Consider the following 24,101-nt stretch of genomic DNA (forward strand, 5'->3'; position numbering starts at 1 on the left):
TGATCATAAAGTGTGGAATAGGTAGTACACTGGTCTGTTTCAAGGCTAATACAATAAATGTTTAAATTCTCTTGCTAGCTCCTTGTAGGCCAACTCCTCAATAAAATGTCTTTATGCCTCCTAGTGTCGACGCCGTTTCGACTCAGGTTTTCGCAGGGTCATCATCAGGACCAAATTGTAGCGCATAGGTAGATCCTAAGAAAATAAATATAGTACTGGTGAGAAAATGAGATAAGGACAGACTGAAACTAGGTGTGCAGGGAAATAGTCACCCAATTAATTTGGCGGTACAAATACCTGAAACAGATGAATGAAGGGATAATTAATGGAATATAAGAATTAGTGAGTGCAGACGAAATGTGCAGTATGCAACCCACGCGACTTACTGGTGTAGAGCCCGACAAAGTCCTTTGTCTGAAATAAAATAATGGCATAGAAACAAGAGTAAATGATCACAGCCCCAAAGCAATCACTTACTGTAATGGTGAAAGTGGTAAAGAAGATAGCCTTACAGATGGAGAAGCTGGAGTATGCTTATTAAGTGAATTGACAGCACCAATCCGTAATTGCTGGCAGAAGTAAATTATTCGATGTGCTGTAAAACAATTGGCACACTATATGAATTTGATTCCTTTGACATCCTCTGGATATATAAACGAGCTGTGTAACTGATATAGGTCTCTGTTGACATTCATTTTCCGGTGATTGTACTCATTGACAATCAACAATTTGTTACAGTATACATGTAGTTAAATGAAACCTAGAGGGAGATTTGTTGTTTCGTATATGGGTTGCTTCTGTGGTTGTTATTGTACCCCCCATAATACCACATCCAGGCCATAATATTCTTGCCGTGGCAGTGGAAGCTCCCTCTAAATCTGGTGGGTCTGAAAGAGACCGCCCCAAGAGACACTCACCAGCACCTTGCAGCTACCAGTCTCTTCATATGAACCTGCAATCAATTATATGATTCTACTGAATCAGAATCACTCATGTGGAACTTTCTATGATGTTCTCCTGACTTCTCATTTTATTTTCCTCCAGTGTTTTATGCAGGTTGGCGTATGCTTCGTCATCTCTTTTAAAATGGGCCAGGGGAACCAAACCCTTGGTAATCCATGTCATATTCACGGTATCTCTGCCCTCTGGGTGCCCAAGAACTGTGGTACTTTACGGCGTCCAGGGATTCCCAGAGATCAGAAGACACACTACAAAACCCACAGCTGTAGGCTGGGAGAGTTTTTCCCCTGGGTCTGCGTCCTCTTGTGCTCCTGGCTGCTGCTCTTTCTCTCTTCAACTCCAAAATGGCAAACACCTACCTGATGATTTGCAGCTGCATTTTAAGGTAACTCTGCATCTAGTCCACTTCTGGTTTTCATTATCTTTTCTTTTCCCTTTCAATCATGTTTGTTTCTCCATTCTTCCTGATTTTCCCAATTCATTATGTTTTCTGTCATGTAGTGTTTGATGTCATTATCTTTTCCTGCTCTGTTACTATTTAAAGGCCTCTGTCTGGTTGGAGGGCTCATTCCAACAAACCAGTGTTCCTTCGATTTGTTCATCGCTCCCTCCACTTGCTGATCCTGACTTCGCTTTTGGGACTTCCTCGTCTGGATTCCTGACTGATGAGCAAGGATGTTTTTGAGTTTTTTGGCTTTTGCCTCTCGAAAAGATGGTAGCTTCTCCAGGACCCTTGTCTACCACTTTTTCCAGAGTGTGGTGACAACATGGCGTCCGGAAAGAATCACTCTTACCCTGGGCAGTGGACTGCCTGGATCTGGATTACAGTAAGTGTCCCGAACTGAGCAATCCTCTTCTTCCTAGGTAAGTGTATTGTTTTTTAAACATTCTGAACCCTGATATTTATTTTGTTATTTATTTGAACTTTGCGAAAGTACTATTTCAAAGTCATGACTTTCCTTTTTAATCTAGTTGTTACATGGGGAAATAAACCTTTCAGTTGACATGCTACTATTGAAATGTGTAAATTTGCTTTTGAGTGATTCTGTGTTTCTATGACTATGTATGAGCTTGTGACATTGACGAAAACATACCTCTGTATGTGACTTTGCTTATGTCACAATCCATTTCATCCAACTGGTGTGTCACTGAGTCAACAAGATAAGGTCTACTCAGGGTTTTAAGCGTGCCCCGGAGTGTGAATGTCTAAGTGAGTGTTGGTATGTTACAACAGACATTATTACAGAACCTTTGACCCATTTGGTATGTCAATGAGTCCATGACAGTATGCATGCTCTAGTCTGTCAGTGGAACTCTGAGTGAGGCTGTTTGAATTTTGACACTCGACTACATATCCATGTGTGAGCATCTGACTATGTCACTTTGGCTTTTACTCCACTTGTCAATCACTTAGGCAATTATGGGGAGTAAGTCTGGATCCTTAAATGTGCTGCTAATTGTTTGTCTCAGTGTGTTAAAACCTGCCCATGTGTTGGACACTATCTGCATCACTGGACCTTTGCCTCCATTTGACTGTTCAGATGCCCAAGTGTGTATATGAGGGAGTAGCAGTGTGCGCAAATGGTGTTCCTGTGTTGCACTACCACTGTGTCCCTCTACCTTTGACACCACTGAAGTATTTAGTTCTGTTGGTGCCTCCCTGAGAGTGCAACTGAGTGAGTGGCAGTCTGTAAAAACGTGCCCCTCTATTGAACTATGACAGCATTTCTGTATCTTTACCTCCTGTGGAGAGTTGAGGTCCCTGAGTGTAGCCATGACTGTGTCTATGAGTGAGTGTTGGCGAGTAAAACTCATACTGATGTTGGATACTGTCTGCATCACTGCCTCTATGCCTCCTGAAGTAACTCCTAGTTTCTGACTGAGTAGTATTGTGTAAACATATAGCTCTTGTTTTTACGTTTTGTATTGCATGAAGATTTTGAGTCAGATGACATTTGAGAGTTAAGAACAGTGGCGGCTGGTATTTTAAGGCGGTGAGGAGGTTGGTTGCGGGGACGGGGGAAGCAATTACATTTAAAAAAATTAAATTCACACTTACGAGTCTGTTGCTGCCCCCCGGCGTTGCTGTCGCCTCCTCCCGGTCCTCTTCCATGCTTCTAAGGCAGGAAGCAGGATGCACTTGGCTCCCGATAGGAAATCACAACGCAGCAATGCAAGGTTGTGATAAGCCGTGGATCGGCGCTCAGCCAGAGAATGGGAGGCTGGGCATGTTCCCCATGCAGGCTGTAATGCAGCCTACATGGAGAGTATGCAAAGTGCGCAAGAATGTTTGGCCGGCCCCAGAGGGCCGGTGAAACACTCATGCGCACTTTATGGAGTGGAAACCACTCCTAACCTCCCCTGCTCTGTAAGCAGAGCAGCCCGCCCCGTCATGCCTGCAAAGCTGCCCAGTGACACTGCTTAAAAGTAGTGGGGTGACGCTACTCTGCCTTATCAGAAGAGCCGTCACTGGTTAAGCATAATTTGGCTATCGAACTGGGCATCTAAAACGGACGTTCGCATGACTCTCACATATATTCTAGCTTGAATCTCTAGACGATTTTGGAGTTTTTGTGCGACTCATGTTTTTCATGCCTCTGAATACACCTCAGTATTTCCCTAGAGTCAGCCGCCTCCAATTATGGCCTCTCAAGGCTATGCAATGCTTTTTATCCGGAGCAAAAGTCAGATATCACAAAAGATTCAAGAGTTTTAAAACGCCCCAAAAATGTTTTAGACCCTAATCCAGTCAATCACATTTCTTTAAAAATGAAAAATGTGATAGATAAGAATAGCGAGTCATGACTCTCAAATTAAAATGACAGAGACATACAAAAGTGGCACCAAGTTAAAAGCTTATAACAAACTACTGAACAGATTTACATGCTTTCATAGAAAATTCCTATTTTCATGGTACGTTTAGTGCACATCAGATGTGAGCAAAATATCTTATGGGAGCTAAAGTGGGAAATCACTTGTTTTTTCACCCTTTCCCCTTAACTTCTTTTCAGTGGATGGATCTTAATGAAACCTGGCATTTCGAACCTAAGCGGACTGAGAAACCCATACACAGGGTAAACAGTTGTAGGCAAATCAAAAAATATTATCTACGAAAAACTGGCTGAACCATAACTAAACTGTGCAGTATACAAAAAGCAAATATAGTTAAGTCTGATTGGTCGCACACTGCTCCACCTACCAAGCGTGTTACCCCAATGAAAAGTGGTCCCTGAGGTCAGGGCACACGCCACGCATACTTGCACGCACTCTTGAGCATAGGTGTATCCGCCGACGCTGACCTTCAGGGACCATTTTCATTGGGGGAACACGACTGGTAGGTGTAGCAGTGTGCGACCAATCTGATGTAACTTTATATTCAGGCTCCCTTGAGCCGGTGGAGTCGACGGACTCATGGTTACGCACCTGCGCGCTAAGAGAGGTACTAGACCCGATTATGTTTTTAGCAGCTTACACAGCAACCCCACTCTCATTTTCCTACTCCCTGCTGACGAGAGGCAACTACCTCGAAACACGTGTCCAGGGATGGCACACGCCACGCATACTTGCACGCACTCTTGAGCATAGGTGTATCCGCCGACGCTGACCTTCAGGGACCATTTTCATTGGGGGAACACGACTGGTAGGTGTAGCAGTGTGCGACCAATCTGATGTAACTTTATATTCAGGCTCCCTTGAGCCGGTGGAGTCGACGGACTCATGGTTACGCACCTGCGCGCTAAGAGAGGTACTAGACCCGATTATGTTTTTAGCAGCTTACACAGCAACCCCACTCTCATTTTCCTACTCCCTGCTGACGAGAGGCAACTACCTCGAAACACGTGTCCAGGGATGGCACACGCCACGCATACTTGCACGCACTCTTGAGCATAGGTGTATCCGCCGACGCTGACCTTCAGGGACCATTTTCATTGGGGGAACACGACTGGTAGGTGTAGCAGTGTGCGACCAATCTGATGTAACTTTATATTCAGGCTCCCTTGAGCCGGTGGAGTCGACGGACTCATGGTTACGCACCTGCGCGCTAAGAGAGGTACTAGACCCGATTATGTTTTTAGCAGCTTACACAGCAACCCCACTCTCATTTTCCTACTCCCTGCTGACGAGAGGCAACTACCTCGAAACACGTGTCCAGGGATGGCACACGCCACGCATACTTGCACGCACTCTTGAGCATAGGTGTATCCGCCGACGCTGACCTTCAGGGACCATTTTCATTGGGGGAACACGACTGGTAGGTGTAGCAGTGTGCGACCAATCTGATGTAACTTTATATTCAGGCTCCCTTGAGCCGGTGGAGTCGACGGACTCATGGTTACGCACCTGCGCGCTAAGAGAGGTACTAGACCCGATTATGTTTTTAGCAGCTTACACAGCAACCCCACTCTCATTTTCCTACTCCCTGCTGACGAGAGGCAACTACCTCGAAACACGTGTCCAGGGATGGCACACGCCACGCATACTTGCACGCACTCTTGAGCATAGGTGTATCCGCCGACGCTGACCTTCAGGGACCATTTTCATTGGGGGAACACGACTGGTAGGTGTAGCAGTGTGCGACCAATCTGATGTAACTTTATATTCAGGCTCCCTTGAGCCGGTGGAGTCGACGGACTCATGGTTACGCACCTGCGCGCTAAGAGAGGTACTAGACCCGATTATGTTTTTAGCAGCTTACACAGCAACCCCACTCTCATTTTCCTACTCCCTGCTGACGAGAGGCAACTACCTCGAAACACGTGTCCAGGGATGGCACACGCCACGCATACTTGAACGCACTCTTGAGCATAGGTGTATCCGCCGACGCTGACCTTCAGGGACCATTTTCATTGGGGGAACACGACTGGTAGGTGTAGCAGTGTGCGACCAATCTGATGTAACTTTATATTCAGGCTCCCTTGAGCCGGTGGAGTCGACGGACTCATGGATACGAACCTGCGCGCTAAGAGAGGTACTAGACCCGATTATGTTTTTAGCAGCTTACACAGCAACCCCACTCTCATTTTCCTACTCCCTGCTGACGAGAGGCAACTACCTCGAAACACGTGTCCAGGGATGGCACACGCCACGCATACTTGCACGCACTCTTGAGCATAGGTGTATCCGCCGACGCTGACCTTCAGGGACCATTTTCATTGGGGGAACACGACTGGTAGGTGTAGCAGTGTGCGACCAATCTGATGTAACTTTATATTCAGGCTCCCTTGAGCCGGTGGAGTCGACGGACTCATGGTTACGCACCTGCGCGCTAAGAGAGGTACTAGACCCGATTATGTTTTTAGCAGCTTACACAGCAACCCCACTCTCATTTTCCTACTCCCTGCTGACGAGAGGCAACTACCTCGAAACACGTGTCCAGGGATGGCACACGCCACGCATACTTGCACGCACTCTTGAGCATAGGTGTATCCGCCGACGCTGACCTTCAGGGACCATTTTCATTGGGGGAACACGACTGGTAGGTGTAGCAGTGTGCGACCAATCTGATGTAACTTTATATTCAGGCTCCCTTGAGCCGGTGGAGTCGACGGACTCATGGTTACGCACCTGCGCGCTAAGAGAGGTACTAGACCCGATTATGTTTTTAGCAGCTTACACAGCAACCCCACTCTCATTTTCCTACTCCCTGCTGACGAGAGGCAACTACCTCGAAACACGTGTCCAGGGATGGCACACGCCACGCATACTTGCACGCACTCTTGAGCATAGGTGTATCCGCCGATGCTGACCTTCAGGGACCATTTTCATTGGGGGAACACGACTGGTAGGTGTAGCAGTGTGCGACCAATCTGATGTAACTTTATATTCAGGCTCCCTTGAGCCGGTGGAGTATACGGACTCATGGTTACGCACCTGCGCGCTAAGAGAGGTACTAGACCCGATTATGTTTTTAGCAGCTTACACAGCAACCCCACTCTCATTTTCCTACTCCCTGCTGACGAGAGGCAACTACCTCGAAACACGTGTCCAGGGATGGCACACGCCACGCATACTTGCACGCACTCTTGAGCATAGGTGAATCCGCCGACGCTGACCTTCAGGGACCATTTTCATTGGGGGAACACGACTGGTAGGTGTAGCAGTGTGCGACCAATCTGATGTTACAAAAAGCAAATAAGTTATGATTATATTTCAAACCATAAAAGTAGGTAAATGTAAATAATTAATTCTTTTAATTTATAGTTCAGAATTTACTATTGAATTTAGATTAATTTAAATACATGTAACTGATTAAAGTAAAAGTGATAACATTAAATAATGTATATAATTTACAGTAAATCAAGCAATTCATATTTTAATAAAACAATTGATTTAGGACTAACAAATAGTATAGTTTATTATCAGCCCCTCTGATCCTCTTTATAATGGTCTTCGCCCTATAGTCTACTACTTTAAAAGCTAAACTTATTGAGTTTTGTTATGCTTCTCTCCCTAAACTTCCTCTTCAGATCTGACCTTAAATTGACCAAAGTATAACCTAGGTCTTCTGTATTTGAGAGGCCTCTAATAATTGCCTCAATATGCTGGATTTCTGGTATGCTTATGGCTGCTATATTTGCTTCCATTACTATTTAAGATTTATTGGTGAAAAAGGTAGGGCTCCTGATTCATGGAAGATAATGCAAATAGTTTTCTTTCTTTAAATAGGCAAACTGGCGGATGAGTGCGGGTCTTATAGAACGATATCACTCATCAATGCTGATGCAAAAATCTTAGCGAAAATCTTATCAAATCGTTTATCTCCTGTGCTACCTAGTTTGGTCTCGCCTCATCAACATGGTTTTATACAGGGGAGAGATACGACTGCACACGTAAATATGTCTGTTACCAATTTCGATGTGGCAAAGGTGCGATCCACCCCACTCGGTATGATTCTTCTAGATGCTGAGAAGGCATTTGACCGAGTGGGGTGGGACTTCCTGTGGGCTATATTAGAAGCCTTTGGCATTAAAGGGCAATATGTAACCTGGATAAAAGCCCTGTATGACAAACCTAGTGCTAAAATTATGTATGCTGGGTTGCAGTCCGCCATTTTCCCTATTATTTGGGGCACCCGTCAAGGGTGCCCCTCATCACCACTCTTATTTGCTCTTTATATACAGCCCTTTGTCTCAGCTCTCCAGAATCAACAGCTAATTCGCCCTTTCCTGTTAGGGGATAACTCCCTTAAAGTCATCGCATATGCTGATGACATAGCGGTATTCTCAACGGATCCGGGTGGGGCGCTGCTAACTATAACAAAAATCCAGTACTTGTATAGCGCACGACTCACCCCCGAAGGGGTATCCCGGCGCTGGGGGCCGTTGGGAAGATTAAGCGAGCTATTGCCCAGAATCGCATGGTGCTGGGCAGACCCCTGCCGCCAGAGCCGGGGATCGAACCGTGATCCCCAGCGTCCAGCGTCAGTCGCCCTGGCCGCGGCGACACACCTCTTCCCTAACCAAGGAAGCACTTGAGTTTGGCCTGATTTCTGGATATAAATTAAAGATAAATAAAACCCAGGTTCTTCTGAATTTTAATCTAACATCACCAATACAAGGGGCTACCAACCTTGGAGTTAAGATGGCAGCAGATATTGAAAGAATCATCGCTTTAAATTATGGAATATTGCTGAAAGATACGGTCAAACTACTTGAGAGCTGGCACAAACTACCTATAGGTATAATGGGGTGGATAAACATTATAAAAATGAAGATTCTATTGAAATTCCTGTATCTATTCATGTCTATCCCTCTGGGAGTGACTAACTCTTTTTTTCAACGCTTAAATGGGATCTTTAGTAGCTTCATTTGGGGCTACAAGAAAGCGAGAAAAGCGTTGGAACTACTGAAACTACCTTTTATACAAGGCGGTCTCGATTTTCCGGATTTTAAAAATCATTTTTGGTCTGCCGTTTTTGGTTGCTTACGCAGTTTTATCAACCCTGAGAGAAGTACTTACTTTCATAAATTTATGTTGGGCGAAGAGAGCAGTCAGTTTTTGTTTAGAATCAATGACCCAAACTACTTTAAAAGAGTAAAGTTCAAGACAGCTCGAGATGGCATAGCTATTTGGCGCGCTATCTCATTGAAATACGAGGTGTCACTATTGCATGCTAAATTTCCTCTTTAGCATGCAGGGTTGCCAGAGATTTTCCATGACTCTTTAGGTAAACGCTGGATCAGACACGGGGTAACTTGCTTAGGTGATCTCTATGACTACAGTGGCTTTCTCACTTTCGGGAAAATGCAGTCTCTGTATAATTTAGCAGATAACATACAATTTAAATATATGCAATTCGTGATTATTTTATCAAGCAACTCAATCTGAAAAACATTGCTGACTCAGATATATGGGATTGTCTGCATGATACTAAAGAAAAATCTGCAATTAGTAAAGCATATAAAAGTCTCTGTGCTCACAGGACGGATGACTGCTCAAGAATAGCGGAACGTTGGACTAGAGTTATGGGGGCCCAAACTCTGGCTAAAATTATATCATGTGCATTAAGCACAATAGCTAGAGCAGTACACTCACCTAATCTACGCATGCAACAATTTTGTACAATTTGCTTAGTATATTATACGCCAGATCGAATAGCAAAGTGGTCACCTAACAATCAGATCAATGACCAGACAAAATGGCCAAAATGTGGCTTGCATGCAGCGGACATAAAACATATGTTCGTCACATGTCCAGAACTCTCTTTATTTTGGCATAAACTGGCACAAATCTTAACGCAAAAATTAGAAATCAAAACACTCTAACGACTATGGAGATAATGACTGGAATAAGAAATACTAGGCCTGATATTCAAGATCTGTTAATTATTCTGCTTGTATGTGCAAGATTGACAATAGCCCGGGTCTGGATTTCATCAAAACCTCCCACAATAATGGATTGGTGGATATTAGTTAGGCAAACATATGATATGGAGGAAGCACTAGCAAAGATGAAGGGGGCTCAATCTATGCGTAAATTCAATTTGATTTGGGGCTCCATGTTCTAAATATGCATTTTTGTTATATGAAATCTCTACGGTTCTGCTATTTATCTTTCCCTCTATGGGTAGATAATCTAGCTGCTTAATGGACTGCTTTTTGTTCTTCGGTATGTACAAGCATCAAATGTTACGACTCAGCTTTTATGAGTCTCGCATGCTCACTATTTTTGTCTTTTGTCTCTCATTCGTTTCCTGTGTTGTCCTACTTTTGTATTGACAATAAAAATATATAAAAAAAAAGGACTAACAAATAGTGTTAAGTTAAACTTTATAAAAAAATGACATTAATTTATTAAAAAACATTTAAGCAATTAACATAGAAAAATGGATTGGTTGAATTTAGTATAATTTATTTTTCATGAACACTAAAATATTACATTTAAATATACATATTTTTTAACAAAGACTAGAAATATAAATTTTGTGTTATATATTTAAATTTAATTATGTAACTAATAAAGATAAGATTATATAAATATAAAAGTTAACAAAATGGGGTGGGTGCTACGACCCAATTAAAAAAGAAGGGTTCGGGGAGTTCCGCCCAAATATGCAAGAAAAAAATACATATATTTAAAAATAGAGCTTAAATACATATGCAAATAAAGAAAAAAAATATTAATAGGAAATGGAGGGTTTGGGGAGTTTACACACACACACACACACACAACCCCCCCACCGCACACATACGTAAGAAGGCTCAAAGTCTTTCAGGGCTGACCGCACCCTCCTGTGGTGGCTGGGCCAGAAGGCAGGTGTAAGTCCCATGTGACATGGAAACAAAGTTTCCAGCGATACTACACCAGGTGAAGAATAAGCCAGCACTCCAAAGTACTTTTGACTCCTCAACTGTGGCTTGACATTCGTTTTAAAGTGTATTAGCATTTTTCATAGTACTGTACAGTTACACAATATAGCAGCTCACCAATATGACATTTCCATCATGCCCCTTAGGGTTGGGGTTGTACCTTATCAACTGTAGGAGAACAGGCGGTCTGCATGCATTTTGTTAATCATAAGCACAGTACCACCTGCACCTTTCCCACCTACTAGTGAGACACTCCCGGCCCTACCGTACAGCACTCAGATCCAGTATAGACATACACTGAGGTGAAAACACTGGAACAACAATGAGGTAACCAAGAATTCAAACTGAGTGTTCTTGTTGAGTCACCAACCAACAAATTCAACACCAGAACAGTGGTTGAGGAACTGGACCGGGGGTAAAGGAGGGAAGCTCATCCAAGCATAACCCATCCACACCCCAAAAGAGTCCCACATTCATCGCCTGCAACAGCAGCCTACATGGAGTGCACCATGGCCACTCATGTCTAATTTCAGTCGTGTCCCCCTCTGGTGCTCCCAGCTATACCCCGAGGTCCATCTTTAGACAGTTATCCCAGTGTCCCACCCAGAGTCTAAGTCCCCCATGGGTGGCAACTGTGGCCTCATGGGTTCTCAAAGGCGTCCAACACCTCCGTCCATAGGGGTGCTATCAGTCTTGTCCTCACCCTGGTGCCTCTTTCCGTTGCAAGGCCTGGTCCTCCTCCCGAGCCCAATCACTAACAGCAGCCTCCTACCTGGCCAACACTGGATTGACTGTCAACTTCCATCTCATGGAAATCTGCCTCTTGGCTAATATAAAGGCGAGGTCTATGAAGCAGTGCCAACTTTCTTGGAAAGCGGGCAAGGGAAGGACCCCAGCAGGCACGCCTCCATGGTGAATGGAATAACCCGATCTAGAGTTGCACGAGCCGCTGTACTACTGATGTCCAAAACATCCTAACAGAGGCACAAGACCAACTCATATGGCAGAAATCCACCTCTTCCAACGCACAACGGGGACAGAGTTTGCTCCCGCTCTCCCCCATATATCGCAGTCAGCTTCTTCAGGGTGAGATATGTGAAGGTAATTAAATATTCTGGGAGACTTTTTTGCGGGTATGCTAGCATACGCACCCATTTCTGATCCAACAACTCCCAGTCTAATATACAATTCCACTTTTGCAAAAGAGCAGACAGGTGCTTCCGCACCATCGCATTGAGAGCACAGGATAGTCACCCAACAAGATGTCTACTCTTACCCAGGAACAGAAGTAAATACACTACTGCTGTCAATTATGCAAAGAATATCCTGGACTAAAATGATCTTCATTCTGAAGTGTCTTTATAATTGCCAAATTCCATGGGCCCCCGTGCAGTTTAGCCTATTTCGTCCACTAAACAGATTGATGTGTTCCCTAGTTTGGGGAGGAAAAGGTATTCATGTTAAATTGGAAAACCTGTCGCTCCCGTGGTTGAAGAGGAGACTGTGATTCCAGAAGTTAATCTAGTACTATGCAGCTGCTCACCTGCAACATGCAGTGCATTGGTTTGATGACGGCGACAGCTGAAAGAAGAGATTCCTGGCTGGGATGCTCCCATCAAACCCCCCCCCCCCTCTCGAGGTCTTCATGTTGGGAAAGAACATACCAAAATGTATCCATCTTTGATCAGACAGCTGAGAAGGATCTGTGAAAATGTTGGCAAATTAATCCTTGAAAAGGCCCTATTTGCTTCTGACATTCCTTTAGGGGACATCAAGCCTTTCAGAGACATAGCTAGAGAAATATCCAAGGCAAGATTAAGGGAAGGCGGCTGTCAAACATGGGAGACGTATTCCTAACATCCGGCATGAGAAACCTCCGGGGTGGACCCTGGCCATTTTATTCAGTTTGCCAGGCTGGCACATCATACTAGAGAGATTGGGATTATATTTCCAAAAGCACCCCAGAAATAAATACAATCCTGGGAATAATAAACCTGGTGGGAAAGGTGAGTAAAATATGCCTAGCTATCTAGAAGGATTATGACTGAAGGAAAGCCTGTGAGTACGTCAAAAATCATCTTCTAGAGCATGGTTTAAACTGATTCAATTTACTAAGACCACAAAACATACATCACCCCGAAAAATCTAATACTAATTTATCCACGTAGCATGCCTGCTTGTGGTAGATCTGGGTTGATTCATTGGGAATGACTTTCTCCAAATTTTGTGGGGCTGTGTGCAAATTGTCGAATTCTGGAATAGGATATCTGGATAGTCTGCATTCAGTAACAGGATCGCTGCCCCCAAGATCTATCAAACAATGTCTGGTAGGAATATTTCACACGAGGAAGAATTATACAATGAAAATAAGATTATCATTGTTTGGAACAATCTTGGCAAAAATGTGACTTGTAATACACTGGATCAACCTAAATGCCAGGAAATATAAAGAATGGAAGCAAGATTTGCTGAAATGGGCTATAGAAGATGATCAACGCATGACGGACTCAAAAACAGATGAGAAGCTAAAGGAAGACTTAGTTGAATGGGGCGCCATGTTGGCAATATGGGTGGACAACCCTTCCCAATAACAGACCCTAATGAGTGCTTGCTGCACTACACTACTTGAAAAAATAATGCTAGACAAATAAATAGAAATACGTAATTAAGGGCTGGAGAAAGGCTAAACTATTTAAGTGTTAATTTGAAATGCTGTATAAGTGAACTGTTGTGTAAGGAAAACGTGTTATGACATTCTTAAATGCCAATAGAAGAGATGTAAACAAAAAAATGATTTTGTCTGATTCAGGGAAACCGTGAATTTGTATTGCTACATATGTTTCCAACATCTCTGCTACAGCAGGCAAAAGAGTAATGGGGCAACAGCTGAAAGAAAGCAGCAGATCCTAACAGTAGAAGTTATGAAAATGCCTTTTTGTATGATAACACCCGATCTTTTGTAATGATGCTGCTGGTTTTTCGATTCTAAAGTACAGTGGGTCCTGCTGACTCGGCCAAATGTATGTGCAATAGGCTAATACCAGATAGGCATATTTACCTTCCATGTAAGTCCCGAGTATATTGTACACCATGTACCCAGGGTCGGTAAGTTAAAAGTCACTAGTGAACTGCAGTGAAACCACAACTCTATGTCTGCGATGACAGCCTAGTCAGGCATCTTCTTTACTGCCAATTCAACAAGGCACAGTAATCCTTTTGCCAGTCCAAACCTTCCTTTTTAACATTTATGTCACCTCTGAGGTAGGCCTTTAAAAAAGCCATAAGGCAAGGTGCAGAATAGCAGAAATAAGGACATGTTGCTTTTAGGTTTTAATTGTCCTAACAGTGAAAAAAGGGTCTGATATCTTGGAATGGGGAGGTGCACTGCGGGATTGTTTAGTGCAGTGGTTCATAACCTGTGGTCTGAGGATCTCGGGGAGTCCACAATGCCTACTCATCCGGGTCCGGTACCGTTTTACTAACTTAAATAATATTCCAACTACTAAATGAAAATTAATCAAGTGTATACAAATAAAGAAGCAAAATTAAAAAATACTACACTTTTCTATATTTGATTGTAAATTAAACAAAATAGTTCAATATATGAGCGTTTGTTTGGTGTATACTTGCTTCTAAATTTTTGTGTATTGTTTTGAGGTTCAAATCACAGAAAGTGCTTAGACCAGGGGACCCTAACAACCAGTAATGACTCAGTGGGGGTCCCCGGATTCCAGTAGTAATTCAGTGGGTGTCCACAGAAGTCAAAAGGATAAATAACACCTGATTTAGTGGCAATCCTGTAGGAAGTGATGCAAGAGTGGGGAGGGGTATCAGAGGGACTTTTACCTTACTTTATTAGGGAGTCCTCCCCACCCACAAACTAAAAATGAGCATATGAGTGGCACACCTGGCAACCAGTTTCACAACACTACTGGACTTTGAAAGAACAGAAGGATCGCACCTGCCTAACCTGTGCACCTCAGAAGGAAAGGCTGCACCAAGAAGAATTGAACCTGCTGAACGTAAGAGAGGACTTGTTAGCCTCCTGTTAAGCTCCAGGAACACATAAGTAAAAGAAGCCCTGCATCTGCAAGTGCTCAGCTGACCAGTTACATCTGGATTAGCCTGGGACCCAGCTGGTGCACCCCAGGAGATCGAGTCCTAGCGCCGAAGAGGTGGCACCTAGGTGATGGACCCATGGCTGGTACTAAAGTGTACTTTCACGCTGAAAAGAACTACAACGTGTGAGCCTAGAGCTCAAAGATAACATGTTTTGAAAAAGAACCAGAGGCTATCACTCTACCGCTACTCAGCTCTCCGTTGCTATCGCCACCTTAGACCGCAAGCTAAAGGTACAGCCTCTGAAATGTTTTGGCAGTTTGTGGATAGCCTCGAACTCCTGTCAAGAACTGAGGCTCACACTGGACCTCGCCAGACCCCCAACATCGAGCCCCAAGCCGGAACCAAGCTGCAAAGGATCCCACCGACGAAAAAAAGAACTAGAAGAGAGTCTAAGACTAACACAGCTCCTGCATCCGGCGGCGCTTCATTACGATCAGCCTGAAACTTTGACCTTGGCCCAGACTTCTGTGTCAGAGGATCATAGACTACCGCTACAAGTAACAAGCAGCGCTTTATGAAACTGTGACTGAATTGCAGTGATGAAAACCTTAGAAAAATAATAACTCCAGTTCCCTTCATCAGAACCTGGTCGTTTTGGTCTCCATTTAAAGATACAAATACATACTAATACTATCATTTTGTGTGGGGTTTTTATTGTGTCCAGTTTCTTACTTTTTAACTGTTTTGGTACAGGAAAATGCTTTACACATGTTTTCTTTGACTTAAGCCTGGCTGCTCTGTGCCAGAGCTACCACGGACTAAGCTAAAATGTAATTTAAAGTAACCTAACTGGACCTGATACATAATAGTGACATTATTACAGGGTGAGGTCTCCCAACCACCTCAATTAATAATTCACTTTCTCACATGATCAATTTTTCTTTCTCAGACCCTGGCTTCTTTTGACTATCTGGTCAGATATGGTTTGATCTTGTTGAATTCTGTCACAGCTGTCAAATACATGAATATCTTTTCACAAGTTTATTCTTTGGATGAATATTACATTTCTACTGTTAAATGTACAGCACCCACAGACTTCTCTGTTCATGTGCACTATAGAACACTATTAGATAAATAAATATATAAATGTAATAATCTTCAAAATGCCCTGGGCTCAATAAAGAGCTCATCCAATCAATGGAAAATGCTAAAAACCATATGAAAGCCAGTGACTTAAGGATGGAGTCCAAAGCCCACTCTCTCGCTATATGCATTCTACTTGCACTATTTTACAAAAATTAATAAATGATCTACAACTAAAGCTATCTGTAGCTACACCTAAAAATAGGCTTACACAATCTTGGGTAAAACGTGTAAAGGCAAATCATGTTGCTGACTGGTTATTCCATGAGACCCAACAATGCTCTCATTTAAGCCTCTTTTATGAACAGCTAAAAAGTGGTGGTACAGCACCATCACAGTCAGTTCTGTAAACTGGAGTGGAGGTGGATGGACCCCATGGAGGAAATTTGCATGTGCGCCCTTCTCAGGCAAACTGCTTGCAGATCCACCTGGATTCAGCACTCTTGCATATCTATTGACCATTCCATAGTAGAACAGCTTCTCTGGGTGGACTTGTGTTAGCCTTCGCATAACGAGAGACAATAACGAACAAAATAGCAACAGTGTCAGTGATCACTAGGTGTCAGAACTCAATTTCTTAAACCAAAATCAGAGCTTACCAACTGCATATGGTAGCTTGAGTAGGCAGCACCCAGAGAAAATACAATGTATCAGGATGTGTACTTACAGCCAGCAAGAAGATACTGATAGTACTGAACTACGTCTGCTGCCATTAACAGGGGATGATTCACATTGAATGGCGGTTGAAGTTCATTCCATTGAGGAGTCCTGCAGAAACAGTACAAAAAAGATTTTCAGTGTGAAGTAATAGAAGGGGGTAGAACTGTCAAAAGTTGGCATCATATTTATACAAAAGTACAAAGCATGAAATATTGTGTCCAAGGCTTTTACTATCTGTGATCTTGAGGCTTGAGTTAAAAGACAAAAAAAGAGTCACTTACCTGTAGCTATATTTGTCCAACATTGGTATCTTCCATAGATTCAAGGCAGTCTCACTGTAACTTTATAATAGCTATAAAAGGCACTGACAGCTGTAAAGAACAGACAGTGCCCACTTTGTCGGCACATCCACCTCATTCTAAAGGACTCGAGCTTCAGCCAGTGAGATGAGTGACTTTTGCCTCACCACTCCCAGAGGACTTCACACTTCAGATTTTGTTGCACAAGAGTGGAAAGATGGACTATACAGGCAATATCAGGCAATGTCTGAGGCAAGTCTCTATTCAGGGGAACAGTGGGCCACATGTAGATTTATGAAAGATACTAACAATGGAGATTTAAAGGTAAATAACGTGTTTTTTCCTCCAGATTTGGATCTTGCATAGATTCACATTCTTAAACCATAAAAGTAAGCAGTGTTAACATTTTAGTTCATTACATACACTAAGTGAGAATGGTGGGAAAGAATAGACAGGCTCACCTTATTTGAATAGATGATGGAGAACTACCTGCCCATCGCCGCATCTCTGTCTCCAACGGCTTCCAGGTAATAGTGTATGGTGAAAGTGAGTCTGCTCCTCCATGTTGCTGACCGGCAAATGTCTCCTGCATAGAGTGCTGATGAAGTGGTGATGCTCCTTGAGGCTTTAACTGTTTGTGTTGAAGGTGTTCCAGCTTTTGTGTGTCAGAAGGCTATTTTTGCATCTACCCATCGTGATAGTTCTTGTTTTATTACAAGGAAGCTATAATGTGGTGCCAAAGCAAGCTCTAATGTGGTGCCGTGAAAGACACTAGAAGTTAGTAAGACTTTTGCTATTTGTTTAGTTCTATCCAGATAGAATTTGAGACACTGCCTGATGTCCAATGAGTGCAGAGCTCTTTCAGCTCAGCGTGGAGTATTCTGAAAGAATGCTTTGAGGATGACTGGTTCATTGAGGTGAAATTCAGTTGACAAAGTTTAGGTATGAATTTGGGATTAGTCCTAAGTATGACCTCTTATTAAAATTGCAGAAAAGGTTCTGTGGCTGTCAAGGCCTGGATCCCGCTAACATTTTGCGATGATATTATAGCCAGGAGGAATGCAGTTTTCCAGAAGTACTTTCAGTTTGGATTGTGAATAGGCTCAAATGGATTTAACATCAACCACGAAAGCACTGTATTTCATTCACAGGCATTCTAGATGTTGAGAAAACTCTTACTAACCCTTTCTTAAATTTCTTAACTAATGTGTTTGACCATATAGGTGGCTCACTAGGTGTCCGTTTGAAATGCTCGATGGCTGTAGGTGAACTCTGACCTATGCTTCAGTGCCATCCTTGAAAATACCAGAAGGTGTGGGATTATTTAAAGGGCCTGGCTATGAAAGGGATGTAATCCGTTAGTGTGACACCACAAACAAAACCTGTCCCATTTTGAAGTATATGTTTTCTTTGTTGACACAGTCCTGGCTTGTGCCAAGATATCCTTATAATCTTGGGGGATATTCAATTTTCCAAATTCATGGTTCTTAGGGTCAGGCTGCTAATATGAGAGATTGCCGGTTGGGATGAAGAATCTGACCTTGCCATCTGGAGAGAGGATGTTATGTTATTTAGGAACTTATGTAAGCGCACGTTCACCAACAGGTCTCTTGGCGCTAGTAAGACTAAGCAGAAAAAAGAAAAGAACATAAGGAAGAACAACTAATTATAAGCTAAGGAGAACAGCCAGGTTTTCAAAGCCTTCCTGAACCTCATGTAGTCAGTCTCCAGTCTGATAGGATTAGGCAGTGAGTTCCAAAACTTCGGACCCAGATAAGAGAGCCGGGTCCCACCTATTTGTTTCCATTTGATTCTAGGCACCTCCAAGAGGTTCAAGTGCATCGATCTCAAATTGCGCTCAGGCTGGTGCTTTCTAATGCAAGAAATAATAAACCTAGGACCAGTTTCTTGAGTGGCTTTGAAAAGTGTGCAGCCAGTTTTAAACAAAACCCGCTGCTCGACTGGGACCCAGTGGAGATCTTTAAGTAGCGGGGTGATGTGACATCTCCTATCCTTAAGACAGATGATTCTAGCTGCCTGGTTTTGAATCATCTGAAGCCGATGTCCAAGATATAGTGGTATGCCAAGATAAAGGGCATTTCCTTAGTCTAACTTAGAAAGGATAAGGGCAATCACAATTTGAATGCTGACCTGTCTACTAAAAAAAGTCCAATGTAAACTTCAGCAGAATCGGTGGCTCTTGTGCTAGTTGTAGCAGATCCGAAAACCAGTATTGTCTCAGCCAAGAGGAGACTACAAGAATTAGTCCGGAGTGTTTTTTTTTCATTTTGGCTATTACTTTGGGTAGGAGGAGAATCAGTGGAAAGGCATAGGCAAACATTTGGTAAAATCCTATCTAAAGGGCATTTCATCGGGAATGTTGTTGTGGATGTCTGCTTGCATTAGAGCGGCATTTCTTTTTCTTTTTTGCTGCAAACAGATCTATCGTTTTCCCCATGTCTAGAATATCTGATTTAGCGCACTATCCTTCAACTCCCTCTCATGACGGTCCTGCAACGTTCTGTTGAGGTAATCTGCCTGGTAATTTCTTCTGCCTAGGATATGCTCTGCTGTATGGTTAATTCTATTGTGAATCGCTCAGTGCCACCGTTGTTGTGCTTCTGTTGATAGAATTTAAGAACACAATCAACTTTATTTGAATATGCAGAACACTGTAGTGCTAGTGTCTGTTTGGACCAGTACTTTCAAGTTGTAGATACAAGGGAGAAAGGATTGTAGTGTTCTTCTGACCACTCTGAGTTCGACCACATTTAAGTGTAAACACTTTTCTAGTAGTGTCCAGAGAATGCTTGTTGATAAATCTTGGAAGTGTGTCCCCCATCCTTCCACAGACATCTGTGGTGACCATGAGCGGGCATTTCATAAAAAATCTATTTTATTCAATGCATTTCTAGAGCGCATGGCTACCTAGTGTGCCTCTCAGCACTAACAGATCATACCAGTACCCATATCATGACAGAGTTAAATGAACAGCAAAGTTTTCAAAAGCTTCCTAAGTTTAGTTCGTCTTTGGTCTTCCATAACCTAATAGGCAGTGAATACCATAATTTAGGACATGTAATCCTAGCGTTATTGTGGAGGCTGGCTGGTATGGTGTGTACATATAGGTTTGGTATTGGCCTAGTATTGTGCCTCTTGCTTAAAAGGCCTGAGCTTCCAGAGTCTTGGCTGTCTTTGTGCCAGATTTTAAACCTTGTATAGCATCGTCCACATGCTTACCAGATCACCATTCTCCATTAAATGACATGTCTATGATCTTATTTTGAACCTATGGCCTGAAAGAGGTGGCCCATGGACATCCCTGCCTGCCTAATATCCCTGTACCGGCTAGTTGTTTGAATCCAATATTTCAGACACCCATTTCTGAGTCTATAGTGCAGACAATATCTTTTCTCCCTCAGCAAGGATAACTTTTACTTTCTGATTTTTATCATCTGGCAGCAGGTCTAGAAATGGGGTTAGATCAGACCACACCTGTCTGTTATGTCTGGCTACTATTGCCATTGCATTAGCAGCTCTTATTGCCATAGCAGTCATAGAGGCACCATTTATTCACCACCATATCCATTCTTCAGCCTACTTGAGCCAGTGGTGCTGTACAAAATACCATTGGGTTTCTAGAACTCCACTGTGCCACTTGCATGATGACAGAATCTGCCTTAGTTTGGCCAAGGAGGCATTGAGGCGAATTTTCAGGGATTTTGTATATCTGTTGGGTGTATCTCCATCTCTTCTATGTCTTCATATTTATTATAAGTGTCTACCTCGAAGGGCAGTTACGGTACGTCAAAGAATTGATGAACTAGTTGACGTGGCTTTTCTCGTGATGTTTGTGATGCAAGTGCCAGAGAGTCTGGTGTTTGATGCAGTGGACTGTGGCAGGCACCTGCTGTGGACCAGTCAGAAAACATGTCTAATAGACTGCTGTCAAGTTTTTAGATCTTTAAGAGGGTCCATTAGTACCCTCATCACAGGCCTTTGTTCATAGTTTTCATACATACATTCACACAAGTTATAGTGCTGGCCATGTATTCTCTGTCCTCCGAGTGGTGGGGATTGTATTTTGAACAGAAGTCTCCGATTGTTGGTCTGGAAAATACATCGGATTCCTTTTCTGTGTCCTGCCATTTAATATTAACCTGCCCAGAACTCCAAGCCCCTCGGAAGAGATCATCCTGATCTGATTCTTCCTCTGTTTCCATTTCTAGGAGCTTCACTGGAGGGCAGTGGCTGTGCGTCCATTAGGGCGCTGGGGCGTTGACCCACAAGTAATTTCTGGCCCCTAAAGAACGGTAATCATAGCCTATTATTACCTCCCGAGTCCCGGGCCGCATCCGACTCCGAGGCACGGGAGGCAGTCATTTACAGTTTTTTAGCAGTCAGGCAGGGGGTGGGGCGAGGCAGCCAGCAGGTTGACTCCGGCGTCATGCTGACTGACATGTGATTGTCAGACTCAGCACTGCAGGAGGCCAGGCGGTGGTCGAGCGGAGTGCACAACTCACAAATGCGCATGTTGGGTTTGGGTCGGAGAATTTTTCCGACCAGCCCAGTCATGCGCACTAGTGTTTGCTCTGGCTGGCGGCTACGCATTAGGAGAGCAAAGGTTGATCTAAGCCGCAGCCCTCGGTCTCCTAATGGGCGGCAAGTATCCCTGCTAAGCCAATCCTGGCGCTGCTGGAGCTGTGTCTGTATTGGCTGAGAGGGGTTGCCAAACTGCGCCAACAGTGTGTTACCAGAGAGAGGCACTGGGACTCTGGATAGGGTGTTCTTAGCTGCAGGTTGAGGGGCACTGGATCACTGCACGGCACTAGAGTGAGTGCCTGGCACAGAGAGTGGCATCTGATCAGCGACATCACGGACTCGTACAGGCGTGCTGTCACCCCCGATAGGGCACAGTGATCACAAGCAGCGGAGCCCCCACGACACCACTGGAGTCGGACGTCGTGAGAGGCCCCAGAGAACAGCATTGGAGAGAGATTTCGCAGACAGGGCGCCGTGCCATTCACCGGATCAACAGGGCCAGTCGTGCAAGAATCGGTGTGACGCCGACCAAGCCATGCTCACCCTGGGCCACATACAGTAAGAGTCTGCTTGTTACAGTTACAACAATGCTCGCAATGACATTACTATTAGCAGCAGTAATATGGCGATAATAATGAGATTGTGTGCAGTGCTCCATAACTCACGTCCAAAGTTTCAAAGCGCTGTAAACAGACCTATGGTGAAAAGAGCACATGAGAGTCCAGGGGCCGAGATCTGAAGGGGGTGTAGGGTGCAGGAGAGGTACAGTGTGTGCATGAGTGAACGCGTGAAGTACATGTGTTCAGTTGGCGATGGAAGTGTAGATGTGCAGGGGTACAGGAGTGCAGAGAAGGTGTGTGCTTGCAGGAGTGCAGAAGAGGTGTGCATGTACATCTGGGAACAGGGGTTCCGGGGTGGAATGTGTGCGGGAGAGAGTGCAGGGGGACACTGTATGCGAGCTTGTAGTGGTAAAGGAAGTGCACAGGAAATGTGTGTGTGCGCTCCAGCGGCCTCTCGCAGTTCGGAGCGCACATGAGGTAGGGGGGTCTCTAATGGCGGAGCTCACCTGCAACAGGGCCTCGGAGGTGCTCCTGCAGACCGGGGTCTTCATTCAAAACCTGCCCTCTTTTTACCAGCTGCCACTAGTGGACACGGCTCTTCGCGCAACAGAGCTGAGCCTGGGAGAGAGACAGACACACACACACACAGAGACACACACACAGAGACACACACAGACACAGACACAGACACACAGACACACACACACACACACACACACACACACACACACACACACACACACACACACACACACACACACACACACACACACACACACACACACACACACACACACACACACACACACACACACACACACACACACACACACACACACACACACACACACACACACACACACACACACACACACACACACACACAATATAGTAACACCCAAAAAACAGCAATAATGATTTTGAGTTGAACATTTTCCTACCTATTTGTTGCAAGTGACAGCAAAATACTCGCTTCCCTATACAGGACAAGGAGTGTCTGTGTAAGCTTTTTATCGAGGATAACTGATCTGTGCAGGGCTTTAAGTGGGATGAAAAAAACTGGGGCTTTAAGTGGGATGAAAAAACTGGGGGGTCTCTCGTAGGGGCAGCCGATGTAATTATGAGCGTGGCTTAAAACTGTTAAGCTAAAAATCTGTAATTAGCATAGTCTACTGCCCCACTGGTATTGTGCTTCTTCTGTCATTGCCTCCAGATATATAATACGAGTGACATCAAACCTACAACCAGCCAGGACTATAGGCTTTGTCAATGGATGTAAGTTGCATAAGATAAATAAGAACAAAACTGCAGCATTTTCATTATTAAATACAATTAAAAAACATAGGTGGTTTAGAGATGTGTTACAGGTGGGAAACACTTTTTTTTGCCCCTAGAGTTTTATATAGCGCAAACTAGACCAGTGACATCAGGTACCAGAGTGCTTTACATGACCACCACTTTCGTTATAGATTGACGCATTCATTTTTGTTGGGCACGGGGAGATTAAGTGATTTGCCCAGAATCACAGGGTGTCGTTGCCGAGACTCGAACCCGGTTACCCAGCTTCGAGGTCGACTGCTCTAGCCGTAAGGCTACACCCTCTCCCCTAGAGGGCCCGTTTACGTTGGTTGTATGTGCTTGGCTTGGGGGTCATTTTGCAAGCAGGATTGGGCACATTTTTGATTTGATTCTAATGTTTTCTTCAAACTTGTGCTTCAAAATGCTATATTTCGATCCCTCTTTTTTCAACAATTTGCAGTAAATATGTGGTGTAAAACCCACCATTTGAATCGATTTTTTTGCTCGCTCGCTTATTCATTAGGTTACAACATATTTTACAGCATTACTTTCAAAATCCACCAGCCGCCACTGCTGGAGGGTGAGATGAAACAGGAGCGCTGTCGACAGTGGTTGTGCAGTGAGCGATTCAGTCGTCAATGGGCATGCTGCCAACAGGTCAGTTTTCGACTGGACAACCATCAACAAGCTTGAGGGTACTGGTGTTTTAGTCTATGCATCTTTGGGTGATGGCTATTGTGACACTGCCTTTTCCCCATGTTGTTTCT

The 24,101-nt window shown here is 43.9% G+C and overlaps 1 protein-coding gene across 4 annotated transcripts in view; it reads right to left on the reverse strand.

Moving 5' to 3' along the window:
- Nucleotides 1-24,101, reverse strand: part of BCAS3 (BCAS3 microtubule associated cell migration factor) — a 3,636,180-nt gene that overhangs the window by 1,469,594 nt on the left and 2,142,485 nt on the right. For all 4 annotated transcript variants that reach the window (XM_085649432.1, XM_085649434.1, XM_085649433.1 and 1 more), the window contains exon 19: nt 16,642-16,742. In XM_085649432.1, the coding sequence (XP_085505558.1) occupies nt 16,642-16,742 (101 nt within the window). The remainder of the gene's footprint in view (nt 1-16,641; nt 16,743-24,101) is intronic.

This window comes from Triturus cristatus, chromosome 3_2 (assembly GCF_964204655.1).
Source record: "Triturus cristatus chromosome 3_2, aTriCri1.1, whole genome shotgun sequence".
NCBI classification, from domain to species: Eukaryota; Metazoa; Chordata; class Amphibia; order Caudata; family Salamandridae; genus Triturus; species Triturus cristatus.